The sequence below is a fragment of the Cucumis sativus genome, chromosome 3 (genome assembly GCF_000004075.3).
Source record: "Cucumis sativus cultivar 9930 chromosome 3, Cucumber_9930_V3, whole genome shotgun sequence".
In the NCBI taxonomy this organism is placed as follows: domain Eukaryota; kingdom Viridiplantae; phylum Streptophyta; class Magnoliopsida; order Cucurbitales; family Cucurbitaceae; genus Cucumis; species Cucumis sativus.
In genome coordinates, this window is record NC_026657.2 from 9,010,597 (window position 1) to 9,029,696 (window position 19,100).

At 34.7% G+C, this 19,100-nt stretch overlaps 1 protein-coding gene across 1 annotated transcript; it reads right to left on the reverse strand.

Annotated features, from left to right (window-relative positions):
* Nucleotides 1-243: 243 nt before the first annotated feature.
* LOC101221506 (myosin-8) lies at nucleotides 244-17,936 on the reverse strand. Its single transcript, XM_004133980.3, has 39 exons — nucleotides 17,333-17,936; nucleotides 16,711-16,839; nucleotides 16,085-16,228; nucleotides 15,702-15,847; nucleotides 15,441-15,609; nucleotides 14,976-15,034; nucleotides 14,699-14,858; nucleotides 13,632-13,781; nucleotides 13,416-13,552; nucleotides 13,190-13,336; nucleotides 12,983-13,084; nucleotides 10,352-10,409; nucleotides 10,172-10,273; nucleotides 9,812-9,849; nucleotides 9,560-9,686; nucleotides 9,263-9,433; nucleotides 9,012-9,143; nucleotides 8,819-8,928; nucleotides 8,631-8,691; nucleotides 7,720-7,897; nucleotides 7,295-7,500; nucleotides 6,481-6,600; nucleotides 5,724-5,822; nucleotides 5,322-5,534; nucleotides 5,058-5,197; nucleotides 4,817-4,922; nucleotides 4,718-4,738; nucleotides 4,545-4,628; nucleotides 4,277-4,447; nucleotides 3,645-3,779; nucleotides 3,304-3,483; nucleotides 2,945-3,082; nucleotides 2,798-2,868; nucleotides 2,604-2,703; nucleotides 2,431-2,487; nucleotides 1,280-1,336; nucleotides 1,129-1,209; nucleotides 960-1,042; nucleotides 244-863 (listed from the first exon to the last, which is right to left on the reverse strand). The coding sequence occupies exons 1-39, from the start codon at nucleotides 17,333-17,335 to the stop codon at nucleotides 749-751; spliced, it is 4,500 nt and encodes a 1,499-aa protein (XP_004134028.2). The 5' UTR covers nucleotides 17,336-17,936; the 3' UTR covers nucleotides 244-748.
* Between the last annotated feature and the right edge of the window lie 1,164 nt (nucleotides 17,937-19,100).

The window sequence follows — 19,100 nt, forward strand, 5'->3', positions numbered from 1 at the left end:
CTTGGGGATCTAAGCATGGAGAACTATGATCTCATAGATTATGAGACAAATGTATACATTCGTAATTTAAAAAATCACATCTCCCCACAATCACAACATCACAATTCCATTTTGACTTTTTTTAGCTAAGTGCGTCAGGTAAAATTGTCAACATTAGCCACCAGAGGCGACTGATACCTCAAAGGGAGAAGGATAGTGATTAAAAAAAAAAAAAGGAAGGATAAAATGAGTGATGAACAAAACTGATTAAAAGATGACAGATTATTAAAGGGGAGAATCATACAAATAGAAGACCAACTGAATATGTTAAAGAAAGAAGAAATGGATTTCAGTCACTTTGTACAATATAAAACTGGGGAGGCAAAAGAGCCTTTGTCCCACTATATTGGATCAACCTCAGACTTCCTACCCATCACTACCATTGACCTTGTGACACCTAAGTATACCACTAATAGTAAGACTGAAAATTTAAACTGAAAAGAATAAATAAATAACAAATTAAAAGCTGAAACCTACTCTCATTCCCTTTCCCTTCTTAACTATTCAAAACCGGCCTAACGACATTATACAACTCTAAAGAATGAACTTTACATCCAGAGGAATGGATGTTACAGTGGTAGTGAAATGATTTTTTCATTTTTCATTTTTTTTTTCTTTTTTCTTTTTGAAACAAAAATTGAAATGGATTTACAAAGGTTAAAGACTGACATGGGGCACCGTGGATCATATATAAATAAGAACCACAGCCTTATTCCTGTAAAAATTGGAAGGCCGGATTCTCTAGTAGTTCTGCTGGAGGCTTTACATCCTGAAAATTCTTTTCTTGCAGGGAAGTGAATATGTCATCAACCGCGAAAGGTATACTGCAATCATGAAGCTTAATTAGTGTTTATCCCATCCAAAAAAGTCCTCTGTTGAAGGACTTTTCAATGCATGTCCTGTTTCTGTTCTAAAAATACCTGGAATTGTCATCTAACAAAAAGGAACTACTATCTTCATCGTTGGAATCCTCAGTCATCATAACTTTCATGCTAGAAATAACCTAAGAAAGAAAAACGGAAGGAAAACTACGTGAAGTTATCAAATGGAAGACACATAGAAGCAGTGGTAAATCTTGTACAAACTTACATCTGGAGCTACACTCCTAGTATTGTAATTGTCGTCCCAATAAAGAGTACATATTCTATAAAGCTGTTGAACGCTCAATATCTGAATAAAGAGGCCATAGGTGAGAAATAATCACGGAGAAGGATGCATGCACGACTAGAGAGGGACTTACTGGACAGAGGTCATTTGTAATTTCATCATAAGATATTCTAGACTTCTGGTGAATAACCTGAATTCAGAAAATGTAAAATCAAGTTATCAAAAAGCCATAAAATATATCGTCTCATCGCAACAATAACCAACATAGCATTGATTTTTTTTTTCTTTTTGATAGGAAACAAAAAGTGATATTATAAAAGGCAAACCAACGGCCACAAAAGAATAGTTTAAGGGACGTGGGTAGAGGAAACCTCTTACCAAAACTAATGAATGAGTGCTTTACAATCACTAATAAGAAGGCAAAGACACCAAATATCTTTTTCTTTTTTGCCTAAATTTACTTGGCTAAATTGAAGAAAATATCTTTGAATTTTCGAAAGCTTCATTAATATAGTTTGAAAGTTCAAATACCTTTACCATCAAGATATGAACAAAAATCATTAGTATCTCATTTTAGGCTACCGAAATTTCAGAAATTAAATTAATACTCTTAATCTTTAAGAAATCTTTTTAAATGCCTTTTATCTACTGATAGTGTATGAACAAAGCCCTTTTATACCCCATCTCCTCCCTCCTCATTTACTATCTCTCCTACTTCAATTTATGGTATGACACTTCAATATAACTCTTTTTTCCCTCACTTCTTCAATACCATCTTCTTTCATTTCTCAGTCTCTAAAGTTTCCTCCATTTCTCCTTTTTCCCCCCTCTTTCTAAATATCATAAACATTAACAGAAGGAGATCTCTCATTTATGAACACGCCAAAACATAAACGTAAGGATACCTAAAAATTAATTCCTTGAAGCTATCTTGGGTTAGGAAAGAACCAGTTTGAAAACAACTCATATGAATACCCTATTTTTTTCCTTCCCATGGGTTGTTCTCAAAATAAGAATTTAAATCCTTAATGTCTCTTTTCTTGTGTTAATTCAAGCATACAAATTCATATGCAACTACTGACGTACAACTGTTGCTAAAACATTTAAGTCCTAACGTCTCTTGGTAACCGTTAAATAAAAGTTAACATATGCACAGACAAACAACAAAATAGTACCAGGAAATTATAAGACCACATAACAGAATTCACAGTATATAAATATATGGCAAAGATAGAAATTCAGAGAGGTGGCACTGGGGGTATATAGGATAGTGAAGGAACATACCAAGAATCCAACAGCTTGCCTCACCGGTTTTAGCTCATCCCAAGATGACCCAGCATACTAGAATTTATATATTCATAACAAGAAATGAACCATTATTGAAGTAATAGAATATAATAAAGCAGTATGCAAAGTTTGAAGAGGGAGCTTGTTAAAATATCAGAGCACCAGTGTACCTCTTCTTTTGCTTGAGAACACCAAATCTCTAACTCAGCCAATCCTGACTTCACATATTCCCCATTGCTAAACGTACAGCACTCTCGACGAAGTAAAAGACTGACCCAACACAAACCACAATGCAATTACATCTTCAGGAGTCGTGATAAAATTTTCTAAAATTGATTTCCTAATTTACAAAAGGCAAATATACCTGTTGAAAAGTTGAACGTTGATACATGAAAAAACCTGAGTGAACATCTTCTGAACCAAAACGTTAGGCACCTGTAAGGAGTTTAGTACAAGTTCACAGTGAAGTGATATATAATTCACTTGAATACCAATAGAAGTTATCACATACGAAGTTCTGTTGCAATCTACACAGATGATCGTTGAGGCTCCCGATGATGCTGCTCCATGAATTACTACTACTGGGAGGGCTACTGCTATTTTCCTGGCCAGATGATTTTAAAATATTTCCTCTTGAAGATCTTGGAGCCTGCATGCCAACAAACGTGTATCAGAGCTGCTAATCTCGGATCCAAGTTAGAAAATTAAACAAAGAAGGATATAGTTCTGAAAAACTTTTAACCAGGAAGGATACATGTAGTCACTTGAATCCAGTAATCCGTTTACTTTCCAACATAAGTAATCATAAACAGGATGTTGGAAGTCATTGCCCATATATGTATTAGACTGCAGGAGACTCGTAATTCTTACCTGGATACAAGCTGAAATCAACGGCGATAGTTCCTTCTTTAGATTGTCTCTAACTATTCCAAATATCTTTTCTACATACGCTGTTAGCTGCTGCTTGAAAAGTAGAGCAGGATATTTGGCCTCAACTTGCCGCACCACATCAAGGGTGCCAACTGGAAGGGCAGAAGATGACCGAAACCCCTAAGAAAATCAACACTTTGTCACCTTTCAATCTATTTGGTTAATGCCTGAAAATAACATAAATCTCTCTTCTCATTGAAAAATAAGACTTCTCCTTTTTTTCTTCTAACAAAAAAAGAAAGAAAGAAAATAAAGGGAAAAAAAAGTGTGCATATCGTTACTTGGGTCATCCGCTCAAAAAATGATGTAGGGGTGGGAGGCTTCCGTGGTGTGGCTTTTAAACTCTTTTGAAGAAGGAACAACAATGTGGTTGTGTTGGATAACCAATAGGTCATAAGTTCATCATCATCCTGATTCTGCAAGTAAATCAAATACTATATTTAAATACATGGAAGAAAAAGAAGAAAGGAAAAGAGAAAAAACAAAGGAGAGGAACAATATTCAAATACTAATACTATACTTAAATGCATATTATTTGTTCAATGCCTCTACGTGTCTGTAAAACTTCTACTGTTAGAAAATGTCTATCAGTTGGTTTTGCTTCACTCCTTCCAGGAATTTTAGTTAAGCCAATCTTTTCTCAGATGGTTTTTCTTTTTCTTTTTCTTTCTTTTTCTTTCTTTTTCTTTCTCTTTCTTTCTCTTTCTGTTTTTTGGATATATGTGATTGTCCAAGCTAGATTACGCACAACTCCCAGGACAACCCATATAATTCTACAATATTTGGATGGAATAACTACTGCATTTCTGGGGTTTTCATGCAAAAGACTGAATTTTAGAATATCGACCACCTCTGCCAATAGATGGATATGATAATGTCTCGACCACAAGAGAATCTACAAGAGAAGGTTTACCTCAATTGCAGAACCAATCAGCTGAATTAGCCGATCAAAAACACTTGTTTTTTCAGCTTCAAATGATCTCCAATGAAGGAAAGATTTATAAATTACAAAAGCAGCAATAGGTTTTCCCTCACTGTACCCAAGATCCTGTGTCAGGTATTTTGATAGAGCGTCCATTCCTTCCTGAATGGAGTACGAAATGATCAAATATAATGAAACCTTAACAAAACCATAACCCATAAAAGGAAAATGGGAAAATGTCTCCCTCGCAGACACTTACGTTCTGCCTTTCAATCTGGGATCTCCTCAATTTTGCATCAGCATCGGTACCATACTTTTTTGAGGGTGCATTGCTTAGTAAGTCCTGAACAATGTACTTGGTAGTTTAACATCAATAAACATCCACGGGAATGTAAGAGTGCATACCAGTCGGGCAATGTTTTATAAACTTACGTGGTGGCCATTTTCCAAAGGCTGCAGATACAAGAAGGAAAAAGGATCAATCAATACCTCAGAGAACCTAACAATATAAAAATCCTTGAGCATGCCTACCTGAATTGCTATACGTCCAGACATTTTTCTTGAAGGAGGCTTTAGCAGTGTTTGCTGCCTAAGAATTTGGTCCTCAGTTTCCAAGTCGGATACTTTTTCCTCAAGCCTGAGACAAACAGTAATTCAAATACACTTCTAAAATAGAATCTATAGTCAGAAAGATCACACCAAGTAAATGTCCGTGACAGAGACTAAAGATACATCTCTATACAAATTAATAGAGCAAAATAACTGATAAAACCTTTGCATGGCAGTTTTTAATTCAATTATCTTTGACTCTGCCTCTGTAGCCTGCTTAAGCCGCTCTTCACTAAGACGGTTACTTTCCTCAAATTTCCTTTCTGTTTCATCAATTTTATTTTCCAACGAACTTACATGAGCCTGCACTTGCCCGTAACCAAATAAACCAGTTGCACACAAATGTAAGAATCAGCAACTTCACAGGATCATAAATAGGATACCAAAAATTCAACATCCCTTCAATCATAAGATTTGAAAACTAGACCTTCAGTTGTTCATTTTCAGTAGTTAACTTAGTGATCAGCTCATTATCAACAACGGGAACCTCTTGTATGACAGGAACTTGCTCAACTACTTTCTTTGCAGCTTCACGTTCCTCATTAAGCAGTGCTTTTGTTTCCTGAAATTGAGTTCGCATTTCTTCTAAATCAGCCTTCAATTTTGTGTTTTCTCGAGTCTTGGCTTCCTCCATGTCAGCCTGTATTAGTAAAACACTTACTGCTAGCATTCTATATAACATTGAGTAACTTTGACAGAAATATTACATCATGTACTATTAAAGCTTGTATTTACTTGGGATACATATACATATACTATACATCCCAAGTAAAAGTATGGGGGCATTATTGAGATATCCAATATAGATATGGATGGGGAAGATGTGTACCCTCATTCGTTTCTCTAGCTGCAATCTCCATGTTAGTTCTTCCACTTGCTTCTCCAGCAGATTTTTGGCAGCTTGGAGAGCGCCAGTTTCCTTAGCAGCCTGCAGACAATTGCAGTTTAAAAATTCTCTTCTTTGGAAGTTGTTAAATAGGATATTATATAAATATCTGGTACCTTCACTTCACAATTTAAAATTTTAAAACTAATGATCACTAAACAATAATGTATAATGTATGAGATCTTGTGTTTAAAAGCATGCTATTTTCGTCACACTGAGGAAAGCAAATTTATTTTTTTCTTTTTATAAGAAACATATAAATTCATAGAACAAAAGAAAACAACCAAAGGGCAAATTTAATGTTGATACACAAATGAGTGTTAAAAAATGATCTAAATTATCTCATTTACTGGCATTGCGACATGAGCTTTTGAGATTGATCAAAATTAACAATCATACCATATTTGATCATTCAAGGCTAACGACCATATATATTTACACACAAAACTATTAAGATATTAATCAACAGGAAACAGAAATTCTGTTAAAATAAACTTCTCCAAGAAACTGCTACTCTTGCCAACATGGAAAGGTTCACATGACATAGTAGAGGAAAACTATCATAGTTTGGAACTTGTTCATGCTGTGTGAGTGATCAAATCAAATGTAGATTAATCCCAGCCCACTGTACATTTGAATAAAACCAATAATCCTGATCCCGTTTAAGATAACTGCTTAAAGACAGAGAAACGGAAAGTACCATTTTAAGCTTTCGAAGTTCTTTTCGTGCAACTCTTCCTCTCCAAGCACATTGAGTAGTAATTGCAGCTTTTCTAATCCTCACATAATGCATACAGGCCAAGTATTGCCGACATCGACTCTGAAATATACCAGAATTGTGCATAACTACACGTTAAAAATAAGAAAAGAGAATATATGGAAATTCAAGAGAAAGATTGAAAAATAATACTATAAAAAAATTAAGGGTTAAGATCCATCAACTTCTCCACTTCAAAAAAAAAATCCCCTTCTCCACTTTTTTAGGTTTAGTTCTCCTCTAATTTACTTGTAGTATCAAAATTACCATAAGTTTTCTAGGGAGGTTGGACGTATTTATTTAGTATATTAAATGTTTCCTCATGCCTTCCCTTGCATATTGAAGGTTGGAATGTTCTTGTGGTTAGAAAATAAAATGTTTTGGCAATATAGGACTAAAGTACACTCCACTGTGGCAAGAATCAATGAAAGTAAGTCAACTAAAGGCATGCCCTATAGGAAAATGATCGTCGTTTGGAATTATACAGCTTATATGTTTAGGGTTTAGGTTAAATCTCATATGATAATAATGACACATATAGTCTCCTATAGAAAACTTTTAGTTGGTGGCATTAGCATCTTCTGATCTACTTTAGCTTCCATCTACGTCTCCCAATTGAGATGATAATAAATAAGTGAAAATGCAGTACACGTGCTAATTTTCTCACTGATCTCTCGATGTTTAATGTTCCAAGGTTCTAAACTAGGAGGTTCTCCTGAAAAGTATGATGCTAGTTGAGGACAAGTTATCTCTCTACCTGAATGATAATTGCAGCTCTTGTTTGTCTCCTGAACTTAAGCTCTTTGCGAGCAACCATACCGTGGATACCTGCTTGAATAGCTACAGCTGAAGTGCAAATTCTTTTATAGCAACATCGGGCAAAATGCATACGCCAATACTTTTGGATTTTGATGGAAGCAGCTTCCATTCTAATGTCTTCATAATGCTGGCGTGCAATTTGCCCTGTTAATGGGAAAAAGTGTAAATAACAAAAGAGGTAAAAGCAGGTACTAAAATATCACACCAACTTAATAACTACAATTTTTCATTTTGTTATCTTTATGATCTTTATTCTTCATCCACAATCTCATGAGCTTATTGTAGCTACGGATTGCTTAGCTACTAATATGGATTGCTTAGCTACTAACATGCACAATGCATTCAAGTTAATTAACTTAATACCTCTACACAGGGCTTGAATTTGTATAGCAGCCAACCGCAACAATATAAAGTTTTTGCGTCCCAAATATGAGCGTACTTTCCTTTGGACAACCATAGCAGATCTTCCCAAGACCTCAGTTCGGCAAGCATCTAATTCTGCCATTTGACCAGCCCTAAGAAATACTTTGGTTTTACCAATCTGCCACAAAAGACACTCAGAAAATCATTCCTGCAAACTTCAATAAGAAATATGATTTTTTTTTCAATAAGAAACATGATAGAACCCAACTACACTGAAGAAAAAGACAGAACTACAAGATAAAACAAGTAATTTTAAGTACTTGAACCCTCCCTCTCTCTCAAGTCTCAAGTAATTATATGTACAATACACTGAAACTGAAGTAGAAAAGCATTCAAAATTAAACTGAAATAGAAAAGCATTCAAAATTGACTCTGATAATTATTTAAAAAAATATAAAGAACAGTTGGAAAATCACGAAAGCCGGCATGAGCTTCTCCAACACTTCAGTTTTTTTTAAAAAAATAAACTGATATAAATTAACTACATAAGGAACAATCTAGGGGGAAGAGAGGCAAGGAGCCCTCCTCCCATAACAACACTTTAGCAGCATGGCCTCCCAAATCCACAAACCATAACAAAACTATAGCAGTTCGGTTGGAAATAAATCATAGAACACTTCATGATTATTTTAGAATTAGAAATCAGGAAGATGCTAAGGATCTAGCAGAATTTAGTGTATCTAAGTTCTACTTGGTGTGCTCTTTCTAGATCTTGAAAGTGTGGTTTTTTCCTTTGTTTTTGCTATTGAGATTGTTCCTTTCTTTTTTAAGGAAAAAAAAAAGAAACTTCCGATTAGTGATACATGAAGAGTAGTTTACAGCAAAAAATTATAAAATTCGCACTACCATACCTGATACCCTTTAATGTTCACTTTCTCCAAAAGCCTCTTACACCCAGTGGCTTCATTAGAGCTATCAACAAGTCCAGTGAAAAGAGAATTACACATAGCTAAGAGACCAAGCATTTAACATCACAGTCTCAAAAAAAATATTATACACAGATGAATCACTAAAATTCCTTTAGTAATGTGCAAATTACCTTCCCTTCAAAACACCAGGTGCCAAGATAGTAAACCGACCAATAAATTCATCAAACGTTTTCCTAGTAGGATATCCAGCACAACTGATCCTGATTGCTTCCATGACTCCCTAAAAGAAAAAATCTCTTAAAGTTCATGTGCCTAGAAGAGAGGTATGATTGGACAAATAAGATTTGGGAAATATAAACTAACCCCACATCGGAGCTGCTGCAAAACATTATTGTTCTCAAAGATGCCTGGTTTAAGAAGATTGTTTGGCTTTACACAGCGAATGTAGTGTGGCTCAGTAGCATTTAGTGTCTCAAGCAAAGATTGAAGTTGTTGCTGTAGGTAAAAAAATGGAAATTAAATTAAAAGTATATAAAAATATATAAATAGCTTCGTACCAAAAAAAAATAACAATAATAACAATAAATAAATTTACTGTTAGAACAGAAACACACCTTAAATCGAGTCCCTATTGATGAGAACTTGGATGATTTGGAGGTTTCTTCAGGTAAGGGGGGGAAGAGTCCTGCAACAAAGGTGCACTTGGAAGCACTCAGCAGTGCTTGGTGCTCCGCAACAACATAATCTTTGTTTTTGTCCAAGAAGAGTTCAGTTTGGTACGTAACCTGGAATAATATTTACCACAGTCGAGTGAACAACAAGATTGATCAACTTATCCATTGCAAAATTGAGGAAGGCACTTATGAAGAGCCTCTAGCTAATAAAACGTCAATGATAAGAGAACAACTTACATCACCAGCATAATGACAAATTGTGAAGTCAGTTCGTGACAATTTAGGCTTACTAAAACGCTTATGGTCCTTAAAAGTTTGATATAGTTTCTGCGCAAAAGTATCATGTGTAGATCTCGGAAACATGCTACAAAATGGAAACCAGGGAAAGTATCACCTTCCATTCCACGCACACAAAAAACATTTCTACAGACCGTATCTCAGAACATTTGAAAAACCGATGACAACATACTACATCTTGTAATTACATACCAAGCCTCATCCAGAAGAGCAATGACGCCACCAGGTTTCTGAAAGTAATAAACATAATATTAAAGGAGTTAACTTTCACCAAAGCAATTGAAAATGTTTAATTGAAGCAATTAAAGAACAACCTTACAATTAATAGAGTGCGGTAGTTACAAAAGGAATTAGATCCAGAATATTGAAGATTCTTAAAGATAGGAGACTATTTTTAAAAAAATAGGAAATGGAAAATTTTGAAATGAAAAAAAGGTTCAAAAAAATCTTCCCTTCCATGTTGGGAGCACAAGTCCTTACTAATAAAATACAAAAAAATTTGTAAAATCTGTGAACACATTAAGTCAAGAAAACAAGGAAAATTTTCTGTACCTTCTCAATGAGATCAAGAACATCCTGATTATCAATAAATTCAATATAACTCCAGTCAATTTCTTCTTTTGTATATTCTTCTTGCTCCATCTTGAACACATGCTGTAAATAACATTCTTCACGTTAAATTTCAAATTCCAGTAAATTATTTGAAAAAGGTTACCAAAGTTCAAGCTCCACCTGGTTGAAATGTTGCTGCAATTTCTCATTGGTCAGGTTAATACAGAATTGCTCAAAGCTGCATAGACCAATACATACTCAAAAACAAAGCCTAGAAAGAAAACAAAATTGGAGTATCACAACATTAAATGAAAAACAAACAACCAGAACAAAATGCATTCTAAATAAAGCATTCACAAAGCCAGTATTGTTTTTCCAATACACTCTTCAGCATTTACTATTTCTGAAGGTTGTCCGAATGATATGTGGACGCACAAAAGCCCTGGAAAGATAAGTTTCTTATTTCAGCTATAGTTTGGAACAGGGAGTAACACTGCTAACTGGGTGCAAAAGAGAGTTTTCTTTTTCTATTCCTCATTCTTCCATTTTTCCACAAATTGGTGTATCCTTTATGAAGTTGACTAGGAAGGTCTCTATAGCTCTTAAATTTTTCACTAGCCAATACTATTAGTATTAGATGCCAGAACAGGGTTTTTTTACAAGGAAACAATGTGATTTCATTGTTGAATGACATGTACAAAATCAAAATGGGACATAAAAGCCTTCCAACAACCATTGGTGGATTACAAAAATGATCTCCAAGTACAAATTAAAGTAGAAAGGCTATAATTTCTCCTTCTCCATTCGACTTTTTAGAAGTGGCATGTGGAAATGTGTGTTAATTTACGGGATCTCAGGGTGAGAGAAATGATAAAATCTTTAGGGACAGAGAGGTCTTTGAGTGACATATGGGTTTGCTGTTAGATTCTACATTTTTTTTGGGTTTCTGTGACCTATCCCTTCTGTAATTGTACTTATAAAACCATCAATCAACCTAAAATTGCTTAAGTTGATGGGCTATAGTAAATTTAAGTATATCAACAGTCTAGCACTCCCATCGCTTGTGAGCTTCAAAATTCGTAGAAGCAACAAGTGGAAACAATATTAATTGAGGAACACTAAGCTCCTATTTTCTGAAACAGAAACAAACCTCTTTATTTATTATTAACTAAAGAGACTTAATCTCAAAGTACAAGAGTGTTATACTAAGAGCAAGAGAAAAGAGAAAAATTCAGTCTACAGCTACAACAAAAGCTAAAAAACAAATTCCAAATAGAAAAGATCAAGCTAAACAAAACCATAACCGTAGAAATCTAAATACAAAGCATAATGAAAAATTTCTCATAAAGAACCCATTTGAAATTAGAAACTTGCAAGAAGATGCAACCAGCTGCCTCGAAGCTGCTAGCCATATTATTCCAGAATCTAGAGGAAGCTCAAAAAAGTATTCCACTATTTTAGCATCGGCGTGAAGGCTTTACTTGCCACCCACATAAAAGGAAATCCAAGAAAGACTGAAATTGGTCCAACATCGAGGAGGAATACATTAAACGGCTGAAGAACCAAATTAGAATAATTCCACAATCAGCAACTATTGATTTTAAATGATCTGGTATTTCGCACGACTAGAAACAAGAAAGAGTTGCATAGGGAAAATTAGCGGATCCTCTTCCTTGCATTGAAACAGGGCATTGAGATCTGTTTCTAGAGGCTCAAAATGTTTCTGACTTTCAAGCTCACTTGACCCCCTATTTTCCTACCATATTAAATCCCCACTGAACTCAAAAGCTTGTATTATGGGTTATAGTAAATTTAACTATACCAATACTTCAATACTTCCCTTTACTTGTGGAAAAATATGTAGAAGACCTAATAAGTGGAAATCAATTGGCATTGAAAATGATATGATAGGAGTTCAAACTCAAGATCTCTTGCTCTAATACCATGTGGTCCATGTTAAATCATCAATCAACCCAAAAGGTTAAGTTGACGGATAATGGTAAACTTGACTATATCAATAATTTAAAAGTACTCTTAGTCATCTTTTACTTAACTAGAGCCCTTTGGTGTGGGCTGGCAGCTGGCCCACATTTTTGTATGCATTTGTATTCCTTAAATTTTTTTTATTCTTAATGAAACTGTAGTTTACATCCAAAATAAAGGTAGAAAAACTATAGGTGTATAGGCCTTAAATGGGTGACACCAACAGAGAACATTAAATAAAACCAAATCCATTGAGCTATCAAAGAAAAATTGTTTTTCATTAAACACCTGCCTGTTCTTTTCATACCAAATAGACTGAAAGAAGTCGGAGTTAGCATCCCCTTGCACTAATAAAACTCATGACTCTTCAAAGCAACAGCTACGTCAATATTTTCATTTGGAAAATTTTGTTGGAGAGAAACCATAGATCTTTAGAAAACAGAGATATGGCATGGGAGGTGGGCGGAACTTGGGCAGTCATTAAGTTTCTTAGATACAATTGGAATACTTCTTTCTTTAATCAATGTTAGTTACATTTTCTTTTGGTACCGAAGGTCTAAGCTGCTTCAGCTTCGTGTAGCTGGAAAACTTATCTTCCCCCTCACCTTTTCCTCTCACAATGAAACAGAAGTTGATCCTTATCCAAACAAACTAGTGGTGGAAGAAAAAACAATATTGATAGAAGAGAATAAAAATACGATCCACCAATGAAAGGTGAAATGGAAACATCACATATATGTTATGTGTTGCCAACAAATGCATGTGAAATTACTTGACGAGATTTCATCCTTCACTAATGATGAAAGCAAAAGCGTACCAGTTAAGCACCTGTTTGTCTTGAAACTCTCGAATCCATAGATATCCAGAACCCCAATTAAGTTCTTCGAATCAGGATCTTGGCCAATTGAGTTATTAATCTTATCAACAATCCTGTACCGACGAAGGAGATGTTTAAAAAGGATCTGCTACATGATAGAAGCAACAAATGAAAATTTTAAATTAAAAAGAAATTCAAGAATCAAACACAAAACCTACCAATCAAATAATCTTGAATAAACGATCTTTGCTAAAGCATCCCTACTAAGAGTTGCAGAGTCCGGATCAAGACATTTAGTTATGGTTTCATCGCGTGTAACTATCACTCGAGTACACATTGAATCTTCAAGAGCCTTCTCATCACACCTATTCCAAAAAAAAGTAGTGATTATGAGCCTTCAACTATCTCAGATACAACTTCACTTAAAATACTAGTTAGCTGTACATGAATAGTTCTGCTGCCATTTTGAGATGGAACCGAGCTTTGTCATCCTTCGGTTCAGAGGAATCTATCTCCGTCCCCTTTGCAAATTCGACGTTGCCCAAATGAAGTACCGCAGCTACAACTCGAAATATCGCATCCTAGAAGTAAAAAACCTCAAGTCAATTACTTAGGAGGCTATATTTAATGGAAAGTAGAAGGTTCGAGAGCAAAGAGCACCTGCTCAGTTGTACTTATTCCAACAACATCCATAGCTTTCCTAGTTGAAAGATATTCCTTGGAATCATCCACTCCATCAAGTTCATAGCAATTAGACTGATTAAGATAATGAAATGTTCTTGGATTCCCTAATTTATACTTCTCAATATCCTGATTAGAGAAAAGAAAAGACAATCAATTTCAAGGAGATGAAAAAAACACCACTGCATCAGAAGGTTACTTAACTTTATATATATAATTACAATTATAATTATAGTTCACTAGCAAAGGAAATGGACGTCAAATGTTATTTCAACTAAGCCAATACCCATCAGTTACTACCCAAATTTAGTTGGAAAAAGAAAAGGCGAGAATAAAAGGAACCAAAGGGGACACTGAAATATCCTAGAATGGAACTTCGGTTGGGCAAATGCATATGTTATTACTATAAACAATTTTCATATCCAAATTATGCAATGAATCTAAATCTAAGTCACATATTTTCAAAATGAATGTGCAAACAGCCAAAGAACTTTTTTATTCAAGTTCAAAGGAAGTTCCTTGATGACCCTAAAAAAGTAGGAAAAGGAAATTGCTAATTGTGACCACTTATCTTTTGTCTCCTTTAATGACTCGGCGTTTATCACAGATCACAACCATACTAATTGCCTAAAACTCATAACATGCAGTAGAGATAAATACAATTATAGAAATGGTCAAAGGAAACAAAAAAAAAATGGAGAAAATAAAGGTGATAACAAAAGAATATAAAAATAGAGGGAAAAAACATATTTGTGACTTCTTTTTTAAAAATTATTGAAAATCCAACTTCCATAAGAAGATGGAAGAACAGAATACAGGGGGAGACCTGCAAAATGATGAGCCTGATCAACACAAGGGAGCATTTCAAAGAGAGGCCTTAAGGAATGCCACATTCAATACATCCTCCCAAAAACTATCCCAACTATCCCCTTATAAGAAGCACTCTCCTATTCCATTATAGCCAGATAAAGCAAAAAAAAAAAGTAGCCTTCAAAAACCTTCCCCTGAAAAGGTCCCCAAAAACACATTCATGATGGATAATTTACCTCTGTCGGTGCGGCACAAAGCATATAGAAGCAATGATAATTCCTCTCAGGATCAGACACTTGGCAAACACGGGAACGTTCTAATAAATAAGTTCTAATAGCAGCTCCAGAAATTCTCCAGCTCTGATCAAATTGGATCTCCACAAATTTACCAAAACGGCTGCATGTACACAGTAAGTAATCAACTCAGAAATCTAATTCCATGAGAAAGAACAGATATAACAAAAAGCTTGGTGGTCGGAAGATGAAGAGAGAATGTCAGAAATAGGTCCCCCACCTTGAATTATTGTTTCTAACAGTCTTTGCATTGCCAAATGCTTCAAGAACAGGGTTCGACTGCCCAAAGAAAATGTAATGTAATGATAAATTTGTAACCAACTGAAGTCCAAATGTCAAACAGGAGTAGGTAAATTCTTAAGATGTAATTGTGAGAGGAAAAACATTAGCGATAAACAACTTTGGTTGATTGTGATTTTCATTTAGGCCTCTTTTGGATGAATGGTAATCTAACTCGACAATAAGTAGGAGATCCTATGATTCTAGAACGTAAGTTTAAATCCACTCATTTTGATTTCCTCCCTATTTTAATATTAGGATTGACATACTAGATACTACTAATCAAAGGAGGGTATGAGCCTAATGTAAAAGGCAGCACAAATAATATAATGATAGAAAAAGTTCTAACGATTTGCTTGAGCCTTTAAGATTGATGCTAATTAACAAACCAGTAACAAGTTCATACCTCTAGTACTTGCTGCTCTACAGAACGTTCACCAGTTGCAGCCTTCCCTCCAGCTCTCCCTCCAACATGGGCAAGATAGCGCATAAGCATCTTTGTACTCTCTGTTTTACCAGCACCACTTTCCCCACTAACTAAAATTGACTGGCTGATACTTTCATTAATCATCTGTCTGCATTTTTTTGTCATTTTCAAAATTGTATGAAAATAAAAAACAAAACATTTAAGTATCTGCAAATGCACATACATAATGTGTAGGAGTACCTATAAGCAGAATTTGCAATGGCAAAGGGATGCGGGCTCAGCTCACCTAAAGCTGCACCTTTATATTGTTGCATCATGTGATTATCATATAAATGAGGAAGTCTTCGAAAAGGATTTACGGCTATTAGTATACTTCCAGTATAGGTCTGTGGAATTGTAAAGAAATTTTAAACTAACCAGGCGAACACTTAAACTTAATCACAAAAATGCATTATAACAGCTAGATGGCATTTATAGAGCCAACAAAAGCATGGCTCAACCCTTGACATGAAAAGGGACAATTAGAGTAATCATGAATGAGAGATGCCATGAAACCAACATATCAAAAGCTCCAGCCCGAGGAATGAATTTGCTCCAATAAGGAGGAAAGAGTAGTGACTCACATAAATTTCATTAACATCATAACGAGATTTTAAGTTTTGTAGAAGCCCCGGCTCATGCAAATAAGCTAGTTTTGTCATATCATCCACACCACATGGAGGAAATTCAGGATCCTTCGGATAGACATTTGATGATTTGACCTCAACCTTTCAAAAAAATAAATATTAGAAATGTATTAGAGTTGTCTACCAAATGGACTCAATTGTTTATTTTGTATAAGCGACAAGCACAACAAGTCCCAAGTTAAGACTATTTCAGCATATTGGCTTTAATTAAACAAGGAACAGCGAGACGGGTGTCCTAACTAATTAGGATATTAAACATCATGGTTTTTTTTTAAAATGAAATAACAAAAGGAAACTCAAGATAACATGTGACCAGTGCAGAAATTCCTTTCTGAACAAAGCTTCCAAAAATAATTCTACAAAACCTTTCCCAAGAAAACTCACTCATTACAGACCTCTACATCCACCATTAAAAGCAGAAAACAGAGCTTCGTGTATGTACAACTAAATGCAGGACAAATGGATAGAAAAATAATAGAAAAAGAAGTATAACTGACCATTCAACAGTAGCTAAAAGTTAAACACAATAAATCAAATGTAATGTCTTACGAAGTAACACTTACAGTAGTTCCTGACGTACAAAGTACTTTGATGTCTTCACCATTAACTTCCAGGACATCCCCATCTAGCCAAGCTACCTCAGGATCCTCAACCCAAACAAGTGATCCAACCGCTAGATTTACTTGACTAGCCTGTCAGAATAAGATGTTTTAATGTACCGAATACATACCAGGGTCCACCGTTTAAGTGCCAATACAAACATATAAAATGTCATTGCAGAACAGGCAAAATTATACGTCAACAAAAAGAATAAACTCACCCTCTTCGTCAAAATTAAAGAGAAAACCCGCGTTGGACGAAAGAGAGAAGTAAGAGAATATTACATGAGTAGGGTGACGACTCTAACTCTTAATGCATATATGTCCACAGAAAAAAAAAAAAAAAAAAAAAAAAGCAGCATAAAAAGTTCAAATACAATACACAGCACTGCAGTAAATGATTTCTGTACTGACATGACGTCTAGAAAGGCATGCATACAAATCGAAACACAGAGTTGAGGGCAATAACCAAAAGGGTTCAAATTCCAAATTTCCATTTAAGCTTATTGGAACTTGGGGAGTTGGGACAAGTCAGCTAAAGTAATGCAGGAAAAATCAAAGGAATAGAGTTCATTAAGTTGGATACCATCGTGGAGGAAATTCGATCAGCTACAGATCCAAGGTGGAGGTAGGGAATCCAAAACGAAACGCCTCAACAAGGAAAAATCAAGAGGCAATACCATGAGACGAGAAGAAACCTTTTAGGGATTCTTCCACAACCTAACAGGGTAAAGAACCGAATGCAGATGGAAAAGGGTGAGCTCTGCTCGGCCAGGCATTATCGTTCGTTGGAGAAACCATGAAAGAGGGGTTATGAGTGGATTGAAGGAGAAGAGTTTCGTTGTGCTCAGTGGAGGAAAAATGATGGATTAATGAGGAAGGGAAGATTGAAGTGTCGATAATGATGAGGGAAGGGGAAGGGGAATTGGAACGGGAACGGGAATGGGAATGGGAATGGGAACGGGAATGAGAATGAGGGAGGGGGTGAAAGAAAGGTGTGGTGGGGTTGACGGAAATGGTGGTGGTCCGGCGAGTGGTGTGGGAATGGTAGAGAAGGTTTTGGGGAGAAGAAAAGAGAAGAGAAGAGAATTGAGAATAGAGAATTGTTCCGGCGGGTAGGAAGCGGGTGGGCGTTGAGGATTTGGTTGAATAAAGTTGCTACATCTAAACCGAAATGTAACGTCCCCCAACAATATTTATCCCAAACTCCTACTCTAAGTCCCTAACTATATCCTTATTCTTATTTTCCTCTCTCTCTCTCTCTCAATATCAAATTTTGTCCTTTTCACTAAATTCAATTTTCTCAATCATACAAATATTCTCTTTTTCCTTTTTAATATAACAATGCCATCTTCATATGTTTGATTTTTCACCTCAAAATCTAATTCAATATCTCTCTTTAATGGTACAATTACAAATCAATTTTGAAAATTATATGTTAAGTGACATTAATTTTTCTTTTAAGTTTCAATTTTCATTTATACAAACACCCCATGAGAAAAACTTATAAGATTAACCTTTGTATTATAAGATCACCTTTACAAAAAAAACTGATCTACTATATATAAAATTAAAAGTTATGACATTATTGTATGACATTATAAATTTAAAAGATGTGTTAATAATTGTTACTTTTCAACAACTTAGATACAATATTGATGGTTTGAAGGATCCCACTTTTTTAGGTAAATTATTTTGTGTATAAAATTGAAAATGTAATCATTTTTTTAAAAATGACCCTTCGGAAAAACATATCAAAATTATCTATTATATTTATAATAAGGGTAAATTCTAAAAGTCATTCAAAGTCTAGTAATGTCTATCGCATCATCTAAATTTCTTTTGTAAATATTCTTGATTACATTTGAAAATGTTATATATATACTTATACTATAAAATGATACAAAAATATAACTTAAAAGTTAGAATAAGAGATATCAAAACAACTACGAGTTCTTTTTTCTTTCTCTCAACCACTAGCAAATATCTCAACAATTTTGTTTGGGATTGCATGTTTATATTTGTTTACATTCAAATAGTTTAATTTGATAAAATATTCATAAGTCAAGACACTGATATTTCATATTCTATCAATAACAAACATTTAATATTGATAAAATAATTTTTTTTGTTATAAATTATAAATATTTTAATTTATTTTATTATTTTTAAAAGTTAGAGTTTAGAATTTAAACTTTTTGAATAATAATAATAAATATAGTTGGAAGGGCAATATTGGAAATAGGGTTAAAATTGACACTTTTGCTCCAACAATTCCGGGAAAAAAGCGGACCGCTAAGATGTTAGCCCCACAAAATTTAACGGCCCAGATCTCCCCCTACCCCACCACCGAT